The sequence below is a fragment of the Dasypus novemcinctus genome, chromosome 5 (genome assembly GCF_030445035.2).
Source record: "Dasypus novemcinctus isolate mDasNov1 chromosome 5, mDasNov1.1.hap2, whole genome shotgun sequence".
Classification (NCBI taxonomy): Eukaryota; Metazoa; Chordata; class Mammalia; order Cingulata; family Dasypodidae; genus Dasypus; species Dasypus novemcinctus.
Window position 1 is genome coordinate 7,908,666 of NC_080677.1, and position 18,234 is coordinate 7,926,899.

Genomic DNA, 18,234 nt, shown 5'->3' on the forward strand with positions numbered 1-18,234 from the left:
GTTTTGTGGCCTCAGCAACCCGTGCCCTTCAAGAGCCGTATTCTAACACCGTGGCACCAACACTCTCATTTGAGCCTAGAGGTGGTCCTAAAGTGCCTCATAGAGATGCATAAAACGATCGTTTAACTTAAACGTTTATAAACGATTTAGTATATGCTGAATGTTTTAAAACAGAAATTGAAAAGGGTCACACATCTGAAAAACTGCTTTCTCAGAACCACTTCAACACTATCAGGACTCCCGGGCCACTAAAAGCAGAACCCACCCCACAACCGCGGGGGACGCCCCCTCACTCCAGGTCGTACCCCGGCCGGCCCCGCCCCCTCGCTTCCTCACCCCGGGGCGTGACCTCGCAGGGCCGGACTTCCTAGAGCCGGGGCTCCCTGCTGTTGACCGCGTCCCGGCGTCCCGCCATGGCGGGGCCGACCAGCGTGCGTCCCCCAGGCCAGAGGCCCCTCCGCGGGCCGCCCGAACTCCAGGGCGCGGGCACGCCGCTCCCGCGGCGCACAGGGAGGAAGGGCCGGGCCGGTGTCACACCTTGACCGGTCCCAGGACCTAGCGGCGGCGGCCGGACGACTGCGAGCCCCGGCGGCGGAACCCAGATGCGCGGCCGCGGTTGCCGCCCGGGACCGCGCAGGGGGCCGCGGGTCCGCTGCCCACCGGAAGCCGGCGCGGCGTGCGCCGCCAGCGCGGCCATGAAGTTTCGCGCCAAGATCGTGGACGCGGCCTGCCTGAACCACTTCACGCGTGAGCGCGGGCGTGCCAGGGGGTGGCGGGGAACCCGAGGCGGACCGGGAGGGCGGAGGCGCGAATGCTCGCGCGCCGGGCGCGTGTCAAAGGAGGTTTCTGTAACTCCCTCCCGTCACGTCGCTCTTGTTTTCAAGCCCGTAGCTGGCTCGAGTGACCTTATTTGGCCCAGAAATGCGGCCCGTTTGGCCGTGCGCCCTTCGCCCTAGTTCTGCCAGTTTTCTCCGGGGGCTGCAGGAGCCCCACGGCGTCGCCCCGGCACCCAGGGTTGCGCGGCGGGCCTCGCAGGGCGTGGGAGGACAGCTCCTCAGTGCCTTCCCGCGTGATGCAGATATAAGCCGTTATTTTTTCCCACCGGGACCTTGCAACGCGGCGCCGTGCGTTCCTGTAGATGAATTGTCCCCCAGGATAGGGGACGCGTTAGCAATGCCTTCCTCGGGCCCCCTGCCACAGGAGTCAGCAACATGATATCCAAGCTTGCCAAGACCTGCACCCTCCGCATCAGCCCCGACAAGCTCAACTTCATCCTTTCAGACAAGGTGGCCAATGGAGGGGTGAGCATGTGGTGTGAGCTGGAGCAGGTGAGCCGCCCCTCGGGAGCCTGGGAATGCAGCCTGGACGGCCGGGAGGCCGCGAGTGCCCCTGGCCGCCCGCCTCCTCTTCCCTCTCCCTAGGAGAACTTCTTCACTGAATTCCAAATGGAAGGCGTCTCAGCAGAAAACAATGAGATTTACTTAGAGCTGACCTCGGAAAACTTATCTCGAGCCTTGAAAACTGCCCAGAATGCCAAAACTTTGAAAATCAAGCTGACTAACAAGCACTTTCCCTGCCTCACAGTCGCTGTAGAACTGGTGAGTACAAGGAGGAGCCCTTCTGAAACTTCCTAGAAGGGTTTTGGTCTGGAAGGAATAGAAATAGGTATGAGTCCAGGCTTTTTAATACTTTGTAAGATAATTGGCTTTCTTTGGAAATAAAATCTGGTACATAATATTTTGTTTTCCATCGAAGTTCGTCTTTGCCTCATTTTAATATAGTGTCGTGATCACATAATACTCAGCTGGGATGCTCCCTTTTCCTATGCAGTAAAGCTGCATCTTCTCAGGTTGTATATCCTAGCTTTTCTATTTCTTTTAGAGCTTTTGTCACCTAGTCTAGAAATCATGGTTCTCGGACTTTCACCTTTGAAGCATTTTCCCCTTGCCTCAGTCTTCTGTGATCCTTTAAAGTGATGTCTCATTCTCAAGTAAAAATACGTGTCTTCTGTGCTATTGCCAGATGAATTTAGTTCATGGCTCTCCTCACGCCCCGCCATGGCTCTCCCTGCTCACTGAGTGAAGTTTGGGTTTCTCACCATGATGTTCGAAACCCTTCCTTTGTGCATGGCCCAACCTATCTTGGAGACAACTCGCAAACGTCTACCCTCTGAATGGTGTCTGTGTGTGTCCCTTTCTTTCCCAGCACCCAGTCTTTGGTGACATTGGGACTTCCACGGGGAGTCTCTCTTCTCCTCACTCTTTGAAACCTTTTCCTCCTCCATTGCTTAGACCAGCGCTGCCTCCTCCCCAGTCTCCCTTATCCTAGGAGTGCTCCTTCTTTATTTTATATGTTGGGTGAATTTTAGATAAATTATGTGTGAGAGCTTAAAGCTCTCTGTGCAAGATGATTCCTCATAACTTTTTCTCAACTCTAACCGACGTTGCAATCAAGAAGTTCTTAGAGCTAATCAGAGTATTCCATGTCACAATTTGATAAGTTTCTTCATTGAAAAGCAAGAGAGTATCATATAATATTTTTCTGCCTAAGAGTATAAGACACTTTGGCTTGTTCTGTGTCTTATAGAACATCTTGGAAATAGGTGTTCTGTAAGATATTCAGTAGTGTTGAAACTGAAACATCCTGAGTGTCCCATGAGCAAAGAATGGTCTCCTCTCTTCCTTGAACTGAAGCCTTTGCTTTGGTCGCAGGGCTTTTTAAACATGCTCTTTCCTCTGCCTGGAAGTGTTCCCCATCTCCTGGCTGCTGTCACCTTCTCTTTGGTTTAGTGAGCTGAAATGTCACTTTCTAGAGAAGCCTTCCCCAACCATCCTGCCTAAGGAACCTACTTCCACGCTCGTCACGCTTCTGGTTTCTTCAGGACGCTAATGAATATCTCAGTTTTGTTCTCGCACATTGATCATCTGCCCCACTGGAACATAGGGGACTTTGTCTTTCTCACTCATTTCCCAGGTCCTTACAGGACCCTCAACAGAATGCCTGCAGATGCTTGTTCAATGCGGTTGAGTTAACAGAGTGAGAACATTTTGTTTAGAATTGGTATTTCAACTTTTTTAATATTGATGTTATAAAAAGTTTAATTAACTTTTCTCTCGTCAGTTATCCATATCAAGCACTAATCGCATTGTGACACATGACATCCCCATAAAGGTTATTCCGAGGAAACTGTGGAAGGAGTTACAAGAACCTATAGTCCCAGACTCAGATGTAAGTTGCTGCATGGAATCTCGTTGTTTTTCACATATTAAATGTCAGAATTTGAATTCTCCGATTTTAGTCACAGTCCCGAAAGGATCTTTTGGTTGAGCATTGTATAGCCTGGAATGAAAGTGCAATTGGTTCATTTTTGAAGTATACTCAGGGGAAAAAATGGAATGTGTGTTTTTTGTTATTTACAGAGAACATCTTCAGACAGTGTTGCCCATAGTAGAAATGTCACACTCTTCACAAACAGGAGGGATAGTGTCATGCTATTGTTTATTAGCACTTAAAAATAATCTTTCGGAGGGAAGGCAGTGTCTGTCAGGCACCAATTTGGGGTTCATAAAACTACCTTTTCCTCAGTCCCTCTAGGAGCAGTGTCCGCAATGTGTGTAAGAGAGCCAAGAGGCAAGAAGATTTCATGATTTAGAACTTGATTTAACTATCCTATGGGTATTAATCCCAGTGCCACTGGAAATAAATATGATACCAAAGGGTTCGTTGCCTTTTGTTCACAATTCATTGAAGAAGAAACTCCAAAAATATTCTGAATGAAATATTTATTTGAAGTTTAATAGAAGGTGTCCACATTGATTTGGAAAAAGCCAGTGTTTTCCAAAGCACAATCAGTAACATTAGCTCTGAGGCAGGGACCCATGCTGTATTCCTTTGCTTCTACAAAAACGTACAGAGTACTTCAAGCCCCCTGAGCCTGACTGTAAACGTCCCTTGGAGGAAGGCCTCCTGCCTAGTGCTGGTTTTATTCTCCTTGGACTTATCCAAGGGAGTTCTCAGCAGAAGGGCTCTGCCCTTTCTCCAACCAGAGGAACGCCTCCAGGGACATGATTGCTGAGGTTACCAGAGGCAGGCATGTGGTCCTTTAATTTTGCTTGCCACAGCCATGAGTTAGTGAAATTGTAAAATTATTTTTCTTTTCATATTTTTAGAAAAGTATTTTATACAATTTAGAAACACAAGAGTCTAGAGTTTTTAAGCATACATGTATTCCAAAAATGGTTATTGAGTACATAATGTCCCTACCTCTAGATATCAATTTTTTTAAATGTTTTTGATTCATTGATTTTATAGGTTAGTATTTACTTACCAGTGTTGAAGACTATGAAGAGTGTTGTGGAGAAGATGAAAAACATCAGCAACGACCTTGTAAGTTACAGCATCTGTAGAAGAGCGCTCTTAAGTGTTCTCTTTGCTTCCGTCTGCGTGTCCCCATTCTGGACGTACACTGGGTGGGCTGTGCTCAGCACGGGGCATCTCACGGGGCGGCCTTCCACCGGGTTCAGACCACTGAGAGCCTGGCCTGGGGTTCAGGGTTTCCGAGTGTGCAGCTGCTCTTAAAAACCTATTTTTGGGTCTTTTTCATCTCTCATTCAGTAGGGGAAGATTTTCCATTGCCCTTGATCCCTTGTATTTGTATCTGTAGTGTGTAAGAATATGTTCAGCAGTCCTGGCTGTTTTCCTTATCTTTTGGAAAACACATCACATAATTTATCTGCTAATGGGTATTTGTTTTTATTAATTAATTGATATTGCTGACACTGGGTTTGAGTGGCCTGTCTGCTTGCCAGCTGTCTTTCAGTGAGCCAAGGAGAGAGATGCCCTAAACCACACCCGTCTGTGTTCTAAGCTGTTCTCACACCAGTGGAGGGGCACTTCTGTTTCTGTGTGTGTTTATGACGGTTTCCTGCCACCATCCTGCAGTGCCTACAGTATGAGACAGGGTTCTCCCTTTCTCACCCAGTACCCTCCAGGAAGCCCCCATATCTTCTGGGCTCCTTTCACTCCCCTCCCTTCCCCTCCCCAATTTTTTTGTTTTAGTTTTATTTTTTTAATTCTTTCAGTCTTAACCTCTCCACACACTTAATAGTCTCCAGCCTCTTCCTGTTGCAGTTTTATCCACTGGAATTATCATTTGATCATGTTCCTGGGTCTCTGAAAAACCATTGTCCACATGAGGATGTGGAAACTTTTGGTGCTCACGATCTGCCCACTTCCCTCCCCAGCTGTCACACTGTGCGACCTCCCTCCACTACCACACTAGACCTGAAAAGAGAAGCTCTTTGTCATCTCTACATCCCATTTCTTTGGTACAGGATTACCACTATCTATTCCAGAATGAATCTGGAATAAAATTTAGGTTCAAGGAATCTTGGAATTGCAGATGTTTTCTGAAGCCTAGAAAATGTGTACCGGCCATTTTTTCTCTGGAGTTCTGCTACCTAAGGGCATGTTGTCACTGAATGTGCGTGCTTGAAAACATTTCCTTCATGACTTAGCCTTTACAGATTTTGTTTTAATTTAAAACCTTGCACTGTGTGAACAGTGGTAGCTGCCTGTGAGCTGACTTGATGTTGATCCAGTCCTCGGGCTGGCTCCCCCTTGGGATGCTCTGGAGGCTTCCAGAGAGTTCAGGGAGGCCCAGGAGGGAAGAGGTAGGCAGTTAATTGAAGGAGCCATGTGTTTGTTCTTTCTGTTCAGTGTAAATGAGTCAGCAAATTGAGAGGCAGAAAGGAGGTGGAGTATTCAAAATGAAGAAAAACTTCATGGAGTAGCTGCTGCAATCTGGAATTACTAAATGGAAAGTTATCTACGTGTAGGTTAAATAGGAGTGGTCAGCTGCATAATGCGGTCTACTGGCTGACCAGAATTCTGTGTCTGGAGACTGTGGGAGGTAGAGTTAAGGAAAACAAGTAGGCCTCCACTCACTGAAAATGTCCACCCTCCCCGTTGCTTATCCTCAAGCCCTTCCTCGTTGAGATCCGCAGTCCTTTCCTTACATCTGAGCGGTGTCACTGATGGGAGTGGGCAGAATATACTAGCTTAAACAGAAAAGACCAAGAACTACTATGATTTTACCTAATGTTTGAAGACGTTGCATCTTTAACTCTAACGTGCTTGAATCCACTGGGGATTTTGTTAAAATGTGGATTCCAGTTCAGTATGTATGGACTTGGTCTTGAGATTCTGTTTCTGACAACCTCCCAGGAAATTGGATGTTACGTTTCTTGAGACCACGTTAAGTAGTGATGCTTTGAGATATGCACGCTGTACTGCCGTGTACTTGAAATGTTCCCTCAGAGACAATGGACCAGCTTGATGATGGAACGAGGTTCTGGATTTGTGGGCGAGAAGCATCATTAGGTGGTGGTGAGTCATGGTTGCCACGGCGTCTGGGCTCGGCTCCTGGCTGCCCTGCTCGATTGTGCACCGAGGCTGGATGCCTGGCCTCTGCCACCCAGGAAGGGATGACAGTACAGCTGTCCCAAGGGCTTGTTGCTTCTCTGTGTAAGCTCAGAGATAAGTGGTATAAGGTGCCCAGGATGAATAGCAGGTGTTCATTAAGTGGTAGGTAACTGGCGCTAACATCACTGAAGACAGTAAGGTCTCATCCAGAAACTTAAGAAGTCAAGCGGGTGCTGGGTAACTGAATTGGAACAGACACAAGGACAGCGTTAACTCCTTCGTCCGTCCGTGTTGACTGAGCGCTGCTGTGGGTGTGGTCAGAGTGAGGGAATTTAGTGTGAGAGCACTCAGACCTTAGGGAGCAGTGCAGCCTGGGGTGCATCTAGAACAGTGCAGCGTGCTTTCTTGAGGAGATATTCGTGTGTGTATACCCATATACATAGATAAGTATGTGCCATTGTTTCTCAGTAACACAGGGAATTTAAAAATTTTGTGCCACTTGTTGTTTGAAACAAATAGGGATATATTACATGTTGGTTTTACAGAGCACCTGTTAAAGCAGTTCAGCATAGTCACAAATATTGTTTTATATGATTTATTTCAGCCAAGTATTGTTTCCAATTTGTAGGAGAGTGGTTGAAGAAATAGAACAATTTTATTTTTGGTTTAGTGAAAGAATAGGTTGAAAATGAGTATTCCTCATACAAAGATAAGTTTATTCGATTATGGAACAAGTCCTTAGTGAGTATGTCCTGGGAATAGTTATAGCCGATACAGAAAAAATAATCAAAGTTCCTTCTTTTCTTACCCACCAAGTAATGTTAGAACTACGATTTCCATATGACCATAAAGCCTTTACCATCCATGAGAACGTAACCCATTATTTAAGATCTCAGCTTCCTGGTTCACAAAGCCTGAGGCTGCGGGCGAGTTACCATGTCAAAAGCTGTAAGAGCTGAACACAAGTCAAAAAGAACCTTATGAGTTGTTTCCAGAATGAGAAATATTTAGAGTTCACCAATTTTGAGGACCAAGAATGAGGAATACTAAACTCTATTCATCAGATACAGACAGACTTAGCTGAAGCAGGGTGGTGCCACAGCCATCTCCAGCGTCCCGCGGGGCTCTACTGCTGGACTTTTAGAATGACCGCTGCAGAGCAGGAAAGTGGCTTGTGTCTCTCTGGCCACTAGGTGGCACTCTTGCATTACTGCTTGGGCAGAATGCCCTGTGGCCTCCTCAGTGACCAGCCACGCTTTTTAAGTGGGCGGGTACCTAAATGGAACAGAGAAACACACGGTGTCCTGTGAGCAGATTAAGATTAGCAAAATCCTAGGCCACATGGTAGCCTGTGGTCTGCGTGTCCTTCTATGTAATCCACTTGTGGTTTTGATGTGGTGAAAGAGCTGATCATTAGTGGGGACATGGGCGGGGGGAGAGGAGCTTGGAAAGGATACATGGAGCACAGGGAAGAGGAGGAGACAGGCCCCTGGGAGGAGGTGGTGCAGCTTCTGCTGCTTCCTGCTGTCGTACTGGGAGAGCAGAGACCTTGTACCAGGGATGTGGCAGCTGCTGAAGTTCTGATAACTCGCCCGCAGCCTCAGGCTTTGTGACTCAGGAAGCTGAGATCTTAAATAACAGGTTATGTTCTCATGGATGGTAAAGGCTTTATGATCATATGGAATTCGTAGTTCTAACATTACTTGGTGGGGAAGAAAAGAAGGAACTTTGATTACTTTTTCTGTATTGGCTATAACTATTCCTAGGACATGCTAAGTTAAATCTTCGTTTGTTGATATGAATTAAACTTTTAAAATATGATTTAACTCTTAGATACTGCTGTTGGCTCCCTGTGAACAATATCAGATAAGCTGAAAGCTAATCTTCTGTATTAGTCTTTCAAAAGGGGTGCTGATGCAAAGTACCAGATATCTGTTGACTTTTATAAAGGGTATTTATTTGGGTAAAAGCTTACAGTTACAAGGCCCTAAGAGTCCCAACTCAAGGTTGATTTCTCACCAAAGTCAGTCGATGAGATGGTTACTGATCTCTGTGAGGGTTCAGCTTCCTCTTTCTCAGCTCCAGGCTGGCATGGGCTTGTTTCCTCCTGGGCTTTCTCCACACTGCAAACTATCAGATGAATGGCTCATCTCTCTTTCCGGGGTCACAGGATCATGGTTCTTTCCTCTGCCATATCTGTGATATCTATGGGACTCTGCTTCTCTTCCTGTGTATCTTCTTCTATGTCTTCTTGAGTGAGTGCCCATTTCACCAAGGGGGTGAGGTCTTAACCTGAGTTACACCATACTGATGTGGTCAAATAAAAGCACTAATCTTAACATAATTTAATCAAACACATTTCTGTTGAATCTAATACAAATAAAGGGTTTCATGCCTAGGAGAACAGACCAGTTTATAAACATAGTCTTAATCTTTTTTAGGGTTCATAAATAATCTCAAACTGCCACACCTTTCCTCTTTCCAACCGTCTGATTTAAAATAGTGTCCTATTACACCCAATTATATAAATAAGGCAATCAGCAAGCTTATTCTTTCTGTAATCTCTTCCTGTTCTCCCCCCTTCCTTTACAGCAGTTGTATTATGTCTGCCTTGTCAGACCATAAAATCATACATTATTTGTACCCTTATTTCTCACCATTTAGTTTTGGGTCTCCAGGTATAACTAATGCTTATACCTGTCTTTATGCCGTAACTCTTCCAATAATTGTTTTTGTTATCTGAAGATAGAGCACTCAGGAAGAATTCATGGGCATAATAGTTGATTAGTTTTCACATGTTCATAATGTCAGTTCAACAAGATGTGAAATCTTTGGCTTACGTTTTCTTCCCTTCTACTCTGTTGTCTTCTGGTAAGCAATGTCAGAAAGACCGATGCCATTTGGATGTATTTTCCCTTAGATTTTTCTGGCATGCCTTCTCTGTCTGTAAGTGTGCTATCTAAGTCATTATTATCTCTCTCTTTTTATAGAATATCTTTGTGTGGAGTTGGTCCACAATCCTTTTGTTCTTGTTGTTACAAATGGCTTTTCCTGTTCTTTGGAGGGGGTTTTGTTGTACTTGTAGGAGTGGTCTAGGAGAGTTTTCCAGCTTCCTACCTCAAGGGTTCTCTATTATGGTATAAGCACAAAATGGTAAAAAAAAATAATAGAGCCAGTGCTTTCTGAGACCTGTCTCTGCTTTCTCCTCCCCTACTAATCTTTGAACCCTCATTCTCTTTTTTTGCACAAGTTCTCCATCCTGTTCAACTTGGGCATCTAATTCTCACTGTTCGTCCTCAGCGACGGACTCAGTCCTTCTGTAAGGGGGCCCTGCTGCCTCCCCGCAGGCTCCGTGCAAGCACCTGCAGGTTGGGGCCTGCGCAGTCCCTCCACCACCACCACCACCACCACCTCCACCCATCTGTGGCCTGACTGGCCCTCTCTCTGGGTCTCGATGCCGTCAGAGGTGAGCCTCAGCTCCTTGTATCCTTGGCTTGCGGGGTACCCTGTCGTCTAGTTCAGTGCAGACCGATATCCATGAGTTCTTGTTTTTCTCTCTGTTTTCCTTTCTAAGACTGTAAAATACTCAATTTGCAGATTATTGAAGCAAACCTAAATGGAGAACTGAACTTGAAAGTAGAAACTGAATTGGTGTATGTAACAACTCATTTTAAAGACCTTGGAAATCCTCCATTAGGTAAGTTTCCTAAAGGGTTATATTTTGCTTTTGATTAATGTTTCAGATAACAGACCATTGAGACCTCTAAATGTTGTAAAACACTGAAATGTGGTTGACTGTGTTTTTTGCTTGCGAAGAGAACAAAAACATTTGGAGTAAAGTACCTGTTGCTGTGGTGCAGGGAAAAGTTAACCTGCCCTGGATTGAGAAGCCGTGCCCTAAGCAGCTGAGGGACATGGCCACAGCATCTCTTTTCTCAGCCACACAAGTAGGGGTCAAGCTAAATAATTTCCAAGATCCCTTCCAGAGTTTACATTCCAATTTCTGCTTCTAATGATTTTGATTTCTCACCTGGAGTGGATTCAAAAAATAGAGTAGCATTTCTTCTTATTTTTGTCTTTTTTCTTATAAAATTGGGTCAGCAGATGCAAAATTTTTCTCATTGATCATAAATAAATTTTTTTCTCATAGATGTTAAGGGCTGTGGAATCGGTTCAGTAAGTGGTGAAAGAGAAAGATAGTGCTGGAACTGTTTGGTAAGCTGTAGGAGGAGGGGATTCACACTGAGAGAGAGTCCACAGCAGGTATTTTATGGAGGATGCTCCAGCAGGAAAGCAAGGGTAAAAGGACCATGGGAGAAAGCTTTAGCAAATGATGGGAAGAGCATTTTATGATGCACCTTTGTTCTGAATCAGATCCACTAACCCCAGTCAATTTTGGAATTAAAATTTATTGTTACAGATTTGCTTGAAAATAAACACAAATTTTAATGTACCATTGCAAGTAATTTTTACTTTATAGCGAAAGGGCATATTGTTCCAGCCCAATGAAATCCACGTGATTAAGGCTTTTCGTAATATTTTCTTGAAATGACTTACTTTGGTATTACTCATTTTGTTTATTTTAATCAGTGCAAAGAAGGTCTCTTTACCTATGATACTTTTCTAAAAGTTGAAAGGTTGCTTGCTTTCTTTTTATTCCACATTAGAATGAGAGGCCTTGCATTAGCTTTGCACATTTCAGTTCTTAAATATATAGTGAATACTGCTAAAGACCGTTATTTTTTACCTGAAGGGGGAGATTGGGTAATATTTCAAGTTACTGTAAGTAAAGATTTCCTTGAAATTAGCATGGCATTTTAAATAGCTGGGTCTTAATAAGTGCTTGCTTAGTGAATGACTGCATGTGTAAGTTGCAGTATTTCTCCAGAACGTTAAAACCAGATGGAATGTAAGTCATTCATTTAGGTATACAGTCACACGTTATCTCTGATTCCCTGTTGCAGCTGATGATGTGTTTTAAAATGTTCATGTCGTTTTAGCCTCTGAAAGTGCCTCGCAAGATAGAAACCCAGAACAGATGGCTGAGGTGCACATTGATATTAGGAAGCTCCTGCAGTTTCTTGCTGGACAACAAGTAAATCCTACAAAGGCCCTGTGCAGTGAGTGTGCTTATGTGTTTTGTTTTTCGTTATGTCAAATAGTTTAATCATCTGTCATCTGACAGATTGTATGCAGTCTTGTGAGTGGAAAGAAAAAGAAAAGCTCAGTTGCATGCACTCCAGCTTTCTAAGACAAGCGTTTTGGGTTGTCTCAGATTCAGAAGAAACTAGAGGGTGAAAACACCTGGCCGTCGAGAGACAGCTTCAGCTCCTGAAAACTTGGGGCCACATGGGTGGCAGCCTCCTCTGAGCGGGAGCTGGGCTGAGTCTCCACCTTGCCTGGGCTGACGTGAACTGGGTCTGTGGCTGGAGAGGAGCTGTCAGGGAGCGTGCAGTGATAATCCATTCTAAAATGTTAATCTAGTTTTCCTTACTCAGTGCTTAATAAGATTTTTCTTGGGTTTAGTTTCCAGGTAGGACAGTTGTTTTCTTTCTGTTTCAAGCCTGACCTGTGTTCACTGTCCTGTGTTTCTGAGTCTGCTCTTCTTCTGAAATGCTGATTTTTGTATGTATCTCTTGGTTCTGGTTTGGTGCCGTTTCCTTGGGTGACAAACTTGCTCTAGACTCTGCATTCATTTACCGCAGTGAGAGGGGTTACTTGCTCTTTCTGTCTCCTTGCTACTAAAATCATAGCAACTTGAAGAAACCGTGGCCTTCATTAGACGTTAAACCTTTGGTGTCCTGACTTCGCTGGTACAGAACTGAGAAGAATGGCAGCCTGGGAGTGTAGCTAATAGTCTTCAGTCTTCAGGACACCATGGGGAAGGAAGGAACATTCTAGATGGCCCTGTCAGGAACAGCAGTTTCAAATGAAAGGCATGAAGAGGAACAGAAGAGACCAGAGAGGAGAGAACACAGAGGGGGCAATAGGTGTTTGTTCCATTTGGGAGGCTTGGCTAGACTGATGGTACCTGGGAGGGGATTTTGTAGGGGTAGCAGAGGACCACTGGTAGAGAAGAAAAGCTGGGATGTCCTGGAGTCTTGGGGGAGAGGTTCACGCGTCCAGCTGCGCTGCACCTTGAGAGACTGGCGTAGGCTGGCTCACGTCTGTAGGGCTGAGAGTGGTGGGAGCTCCGCATCAGTGCAGGGGCCTTCAGGGCTATAGACGGAGCTTTGGAAGTCGTCTGGAATCTTGTGAAATGCAGGTTCTTATTCCCAGGTCTGGAATTTCCAACAAGCTCCTAGATGATCCCCACACCGAGGGTCTGACTACCGTTTGGGTTGTGAGAGTGTAACCTAACCCTCCTCTGCATGACGTGGAGGCAAGGGGCGTGCAAGGAGCGGGCTGTCTTAGCTTCCTGGGTTGCTGTAACACAGTACCACACACTGCGGGGCTGAGGACAACTGAGACCGCCACAGTAGTGGAGGCTGAAAGTCTAAAGTGGAGGTGCTGGCTTCTGTGGCTTCTGCTGCAGGCATGGTGCTGCGTTAGCTGGTGGTGTAGCTGGGCCTCTGTCTCCGTCCCATGGCCTTACTCTCTTGGTCTGTCTTTTTGTCCAAGGACACCAGTCAGATTGGATGAGGGCCCACCCTACTGCACCTTACTCCAGGTTGCCTTTGTCTTAACTAACAACATCTTCAAGGATCCTATTCCAAATAAGGTCCCATCTCAAGACTGGGGGTAATGACATGATCGTGTCTTTTCTGGGACACAGTTCTGCCCGTGGCAGGGGGTCAGGATAGAGGTAGGGGCCTGGCAAGCCCTGAGCTCACCAGGCTCACCAGGCCTTGAGATGCCTTGAGGGATGGATGCCTTCTGAATCGTAGTCCAAGGCTGACGAGGAAGCCAGCCATCCGGAGGCAGCTGCCGAGTTCCTGGATCTCCCCCCGCGCCTTTTCTGCCTGTATTTTCCGTCCTGGTGAATAGCATCCCCACAGCCCTACTGCTGTCCCTTCAGCCGCCCTCTGCCACCTGCTGTGGGGCACTTCCTCTGGCACCTTCAGTCCCCCACCTAGGTTCAGGGGCCCTCCTCTGCCATCCAGCACCTGGACCCCCTCCTAAGGAACGCTGCTCTTCCTGCCAGACTTCCCCACACCAGCCTTGGCGTCTGCTGGGATGGGTCCCTGTGCAGCAGGGAGCTCCCAGATCTCTCCATCCATTTCTCTTTGGTGCCTGTCCGTGTCTGTCTCCAGCTTTGTTGCGGTGGGTACACCCACTTCTTCCCTTGGCATCCCGTGTGGCAGGTGGCCCTGTGGCTGCAGAGCTGCCTGGAAGCTCACAGTGCTCTCCACTCAGCATGGTGGAGGGCCACGTGGGCCGCATCGTTCACCATCTCTTCTGGAGTCTTCCTCCTCCCTACTGTGTGCAGTTCTCTCCCTTCACCCCACTGTGCGCATGTCAGTGCGGAGCATAGTTTCCCTTTCACCTGCTGACCTGGGCATCATCCTGCACCGGGTGCCGTGCTGCCCCACAGGCCTTTCCAGGGTCTCCCAGCAGTGCTGAAGCTCATGAGCTAACCAGTGCCGCAGCCCGGCCCAGCCGTTCTGGCTCTTCTCACTGGCGGAGAGCTGCTTTTTCACAGAACTTCACTGATGCAAATAAATGTGGCTGCAGGAAATGAGACATCAGAGTGTTCACCCAGAGGTGCCAGCAGCCTCCCTCGCTTTCCTCTCTCATCTGCTGTGGATGAACCAGCTCAAAGTAAACCTCCTAATACTAAGAGACGTCACCAGGAGAGGGCACCTGAGGGCAGGGACACTGCAAACTCCACAGCTCCATTCTCCTTCGGAGGCCCGTGCTCCAGGAGACGGTAACGCCTCAGCAGAGGATCCCACAGTGAAAAGGCCATCTTAACATGTAGGGAGGAGAAATGTGTGGACTGGAATGGGTCTTTAAAATAATGTTGTTTTTTATCTCCCCAGATATTGTGAGTAACAGAATTGTCCACTTTGACTTGCTTCATGAAGGCGTTTCCCTCCAGTATTTCATTCCGGCCTGGTCATAGCACCGCCTCACCAGATTTGGGAGCTCAGCGAGGTTGGCTGTGGGGGAAGAGACAGTAGCTTCATGTGTCTAAGTTACATGTCTGTGTCCTCTGAGTAGCACGAATCACACGCTCATTTCTTCCTTTATAATGTTTTAACTAGAATTACAAAGCTGTATAAACAATATTACTTCCTTTTCTCACACTTGCTGTGTTTTGCTGTTAAGACACTGACCTAAGCTAGGTCTTCTTTATGCAGACCTTACATTTCAGTGTCTCATTGTTGAAGTTGTGCAGATCTCATGCCTTGAGAACCGGTGAGGTGTTTGCAACTTAGAGACTTGGGAAGAGTCTGTTCCACTCAGCGCGCTGCACTAGCAGGTGGTTTCTTTCTGGCAGTGTACCCCCCGCTTGCCCTGACCCCGTCACAAGGACGGCCCTGCCTGGGGGCTCCATCCTGCTGCCCCTACTTCCCCGGGGCCAGCTTGTCCGAGGCTTTGATTCCTCGTGATGCCTATTTCCTGTGTACTGGTTCTGTCATTCTGGAGATAAGAGCACTGGGATTTTCTTGAGAGACACCATGAGCACAGGAAAGGGAACAACTCCTAAGCTAATGTCTGCATTGATGATGAAACCATATTCCTGTGTATTTTATCAACTGGTTCCGGTACTGATAAATATGCTTTCTCATTCTCCCTCAAGCACGTTCTACCATGTTTCCTGTTACAGTTACATCTTATGTGTGCTATAGAGGTAGGCCTCATTAATATTATTTTGGCTTCATTTTGCAAAGTTGAGACTTTAAAAGAAAGCAGCTGCTTAAGATAATGGGCAGAACTGGAATTGGCAGAAAATTAAAAATTCTTTTATGGCTTGTTTTCATCTTATTTGGCAAAACTAATGATTCTCCCTATGTTTAATAGTGTTAGCTTAAATGGGGTGTAGGATGTTGTTAAATTTAACATTTTAAAATGAGAGAATATCATTTTAATTTATTTGAAGTCCCTTTCCCCTCTTTGAATTGTAACAAAATTTATTCCAGCTGCAGATCTAAAACTTAAAAATCATGATGCAAAATGAAACAGCATCTGAAAATGGTTTTATAAAATTATTATTTCCTGTTAAAAACCTTTAAAAATTTACCAATCCAGAAAATTCATTGTTTTTGTGATTGAAATGATGACTTTGGATGTAAAATGAAGATAATATATTGGTTTTCCTGTAAGGTAATAGTGAAGTAGCATGTTTCCTCCTCTGCATTCCAGCAAGTGCCCTTGAGTTTGCGTTCCTCAGGAATTCAGCGAGCACACTTCTGCCTCTGCTGTCAGGACATCAGATGTCCTGGGTGCTCACGGGAGGATACGCTTGGTCAGGTCTGACTGGGCCAGAATGTCCCAGGGTTCATGCCAAGGTATGCAGCGCTGCTGCTTGGTTTTACAGCTTAGATTCAGTAGCTTGCCCAGATCACACAGTGGTAGGGATGGGCTTAGAACCCAGGACTGCTGACTCTGACAGATAGCCCTTTCCCTACACTTCTGCATGCTAAGTGACCGTAATTAATCTTTTGAATGAGGAATGAATGATAGATTTCAAAGTTGAAATTCACCAGTCATTTTATGAGTTGGGAAAGAGTATCTTAGTTTTTAAATATGCTATGGTGAAAAAGGTTTAAAAGCAATTCTTTAAATGTCATGAAACCAGATGTAATTTCCCCCAGCTCTTTATAGAATTTGTCATCAGTCCAGACCTGACTTTGATGATTTTATCTCTCAAGATCTTCTCACTGAGTGGAGTGTGGCTAGTTAGAAGAGCCTTACCTGGGAGTCAAGGAGCGGGGTCAGCTTGCCGTGGAGTGTTGGCAGGTCCTCTCCCTCTGCAGCTCAGCCGTCTGTAGGGTGAGGGCGATCCTCACCTCCTGCCATGGAAGGAGAGGTAGGAAACTGCAGGCTACAGAAATGCACGGTGCCATTTTACTGAACAATATACCAAAGTAAAGTTGTATTAGGTCAAAGAGTAGCAATCTATTTCTTTTAGAGGAACAGATATAATCTGAAAAATTAACTTATTTCAGGACTAATATTCTCAGAATGTTTAGATCTCTTTCAAATAGCTTTTTGGATTCTAGAGGACACTCCTGCCGGCTGTGCTCACGTGAGGCTCTGTGCGGCTCTGGTGTGCAGAGTGCCCTCCTCCATGCCGGGGCAGGTAGAGGAACACAGTAGCCAGCCTGGTGCATGCCCGGTGCCCTCTGTTTCTTTGTTAATCACATCTCCGGCCAAGCTTTGGAAGCAGTCCTGGGTTGAGTCTCGGAGGATTAAGAAGTCCTAATGCGGCAGCCAGTGGCCTGGTCCCCCTCCCGCAGCCTTCCCTGGTCTGGCGAGGCCTGAGGACCTGCCGTTTGCCACAACTGCATGAGGGCCGAGCTCACACTCGTACGCGTGGGGGCCTGGAGTTTGGGGCTGGGATTTTGGTACCTGCTGCCGGCACTGAGTAATGTGATGACATCCTTGTTCTTGATAGAAATTACCAAATTGGTAGGGTGGTATTTTTGAAGAAATGTGTGGTGAACTAATAAATATGAATCATTTGTTATAACTGGTATTACCTTGAGATTATTAGAGAAATAAATTAACCCACTTAGACATTGCTGATGACAGTGAAAATTGAGGTAACTTTTCTGGAATCCAGTTTGATTAGTATATATACCTTAAAAATGTGTGTACCTTTTGATCTAGTACTCCTACTACTGGAAGTTTCACTAAGGTCATAAAGATATTCTAGCACTGTCCATACTGAAAACCTAAAAATACCCTAACTAAATTCATAGGGGATTGGTTAGGTAATTTATGATTTGACATTTCCTACTCTAAAATTAATGTTATACACAAAAAATGTACTGGTATGCTAAAATGTTTGTAATTTATAGTTAAATGTGAAAAGAAAGTTAGACAGTGGTATGTATAGCACAATCTGATTTTGGGGAATAATGTATATGTATGTGTCTGATAGAAAAGGCTTGGGAGGATAGACACTTAAGCCTGATTATTTCTGGGTGGTTTTTATTTCAACTTTTGTACATTTATGTATTTTCTAAAATGTTTATAAAGTTTTGTTTTTAAAAAAATAAATTATTTTTTAAAGGACTGAGCGAAAATTGTTTGGATGAATTGAGTACGTGTTAACCGGCAATTACAATTTCCTGAATATTGGAGTAAAAGCACACCCCTCCCTGCCGTAGTCTCTTAATTTTCACAGTGTGTCCTTATTTTCACAAGTAGAAAGTTAAACTTACTTGTTGAAATTATAGCTGGTTCAAAATAATGGAGCCTGGATCAATGCTGCAGAATAATTCCTTCTCAGGGCTTCATGCAACTGAGGATAAATCAGTGAACGTCTTTATAGGGCACAGCGTGCTGGCTGGTTGTGAGGCCCTAGGCCAGGGGAGCCAGGGTGAGGCAAGTTCAACGAGAAGGCTTCACAGTCCACTTGGATGTCCTCAGGAAGCAGGCGCTCCCTTCGGAACTATCTGGAAACCATCTGCATCCTTGAGTGGGCAGGGGACTCCAGGCCCCAGGCCCTGGGGATAAGGCCCGGCTCCCTCTAGCTGCTGAATCTTGGGCAAGTCCTTCCCTCCTCAGTTAGCCTCTGTAAAGGCCAATGCCTGTGGTGGTGAACACAGTAAAGTACAGAATTGGCAGGAGCTGTTCTGCATTGTGAAGTAGAATAGAAAACGTCAGCAGGTGTAAGCCTTGCTAGAAGCTATGATG

The 18,234-nt window shown here is 45.7% G+C and overlaps 1 protein-coding gene across 1 annotated transcript; it reads left to right on the forward strand.

Moving 5' to 3' along the window:
* The first annotated feature begins 626 nt into the window (after positions 1 to 626).
* Positions 627 to 17,610, forward strand: HUS1 (HUS1 checkpoint clamp component). Its single transcript, XM_004450213.4, has 8 exons — positions 627 to 747; positions 1,201 to 1,328; positions 1,422 to 1,598; positions 3,121 to 3,228; positions 4,312 to 4,386; positions 10,021 to 10,120; positions 11,424 to 11,543; positions 14,406 to 17,610. Exons 1-8 carry the CDS (start codon positions 696 to 698, stop codon positions 14,486 to 14,488), a joined length of 843 nt encoding a protein of 280 aa, XP_004450270.3. The 5' UTR covers positions 627 to 695; the 3' UTR covers positions 14,489 to 17,610.
* The last annotated feature ends 624 nt before the right edge of the window (positions 17,611 to 18,234 follow it).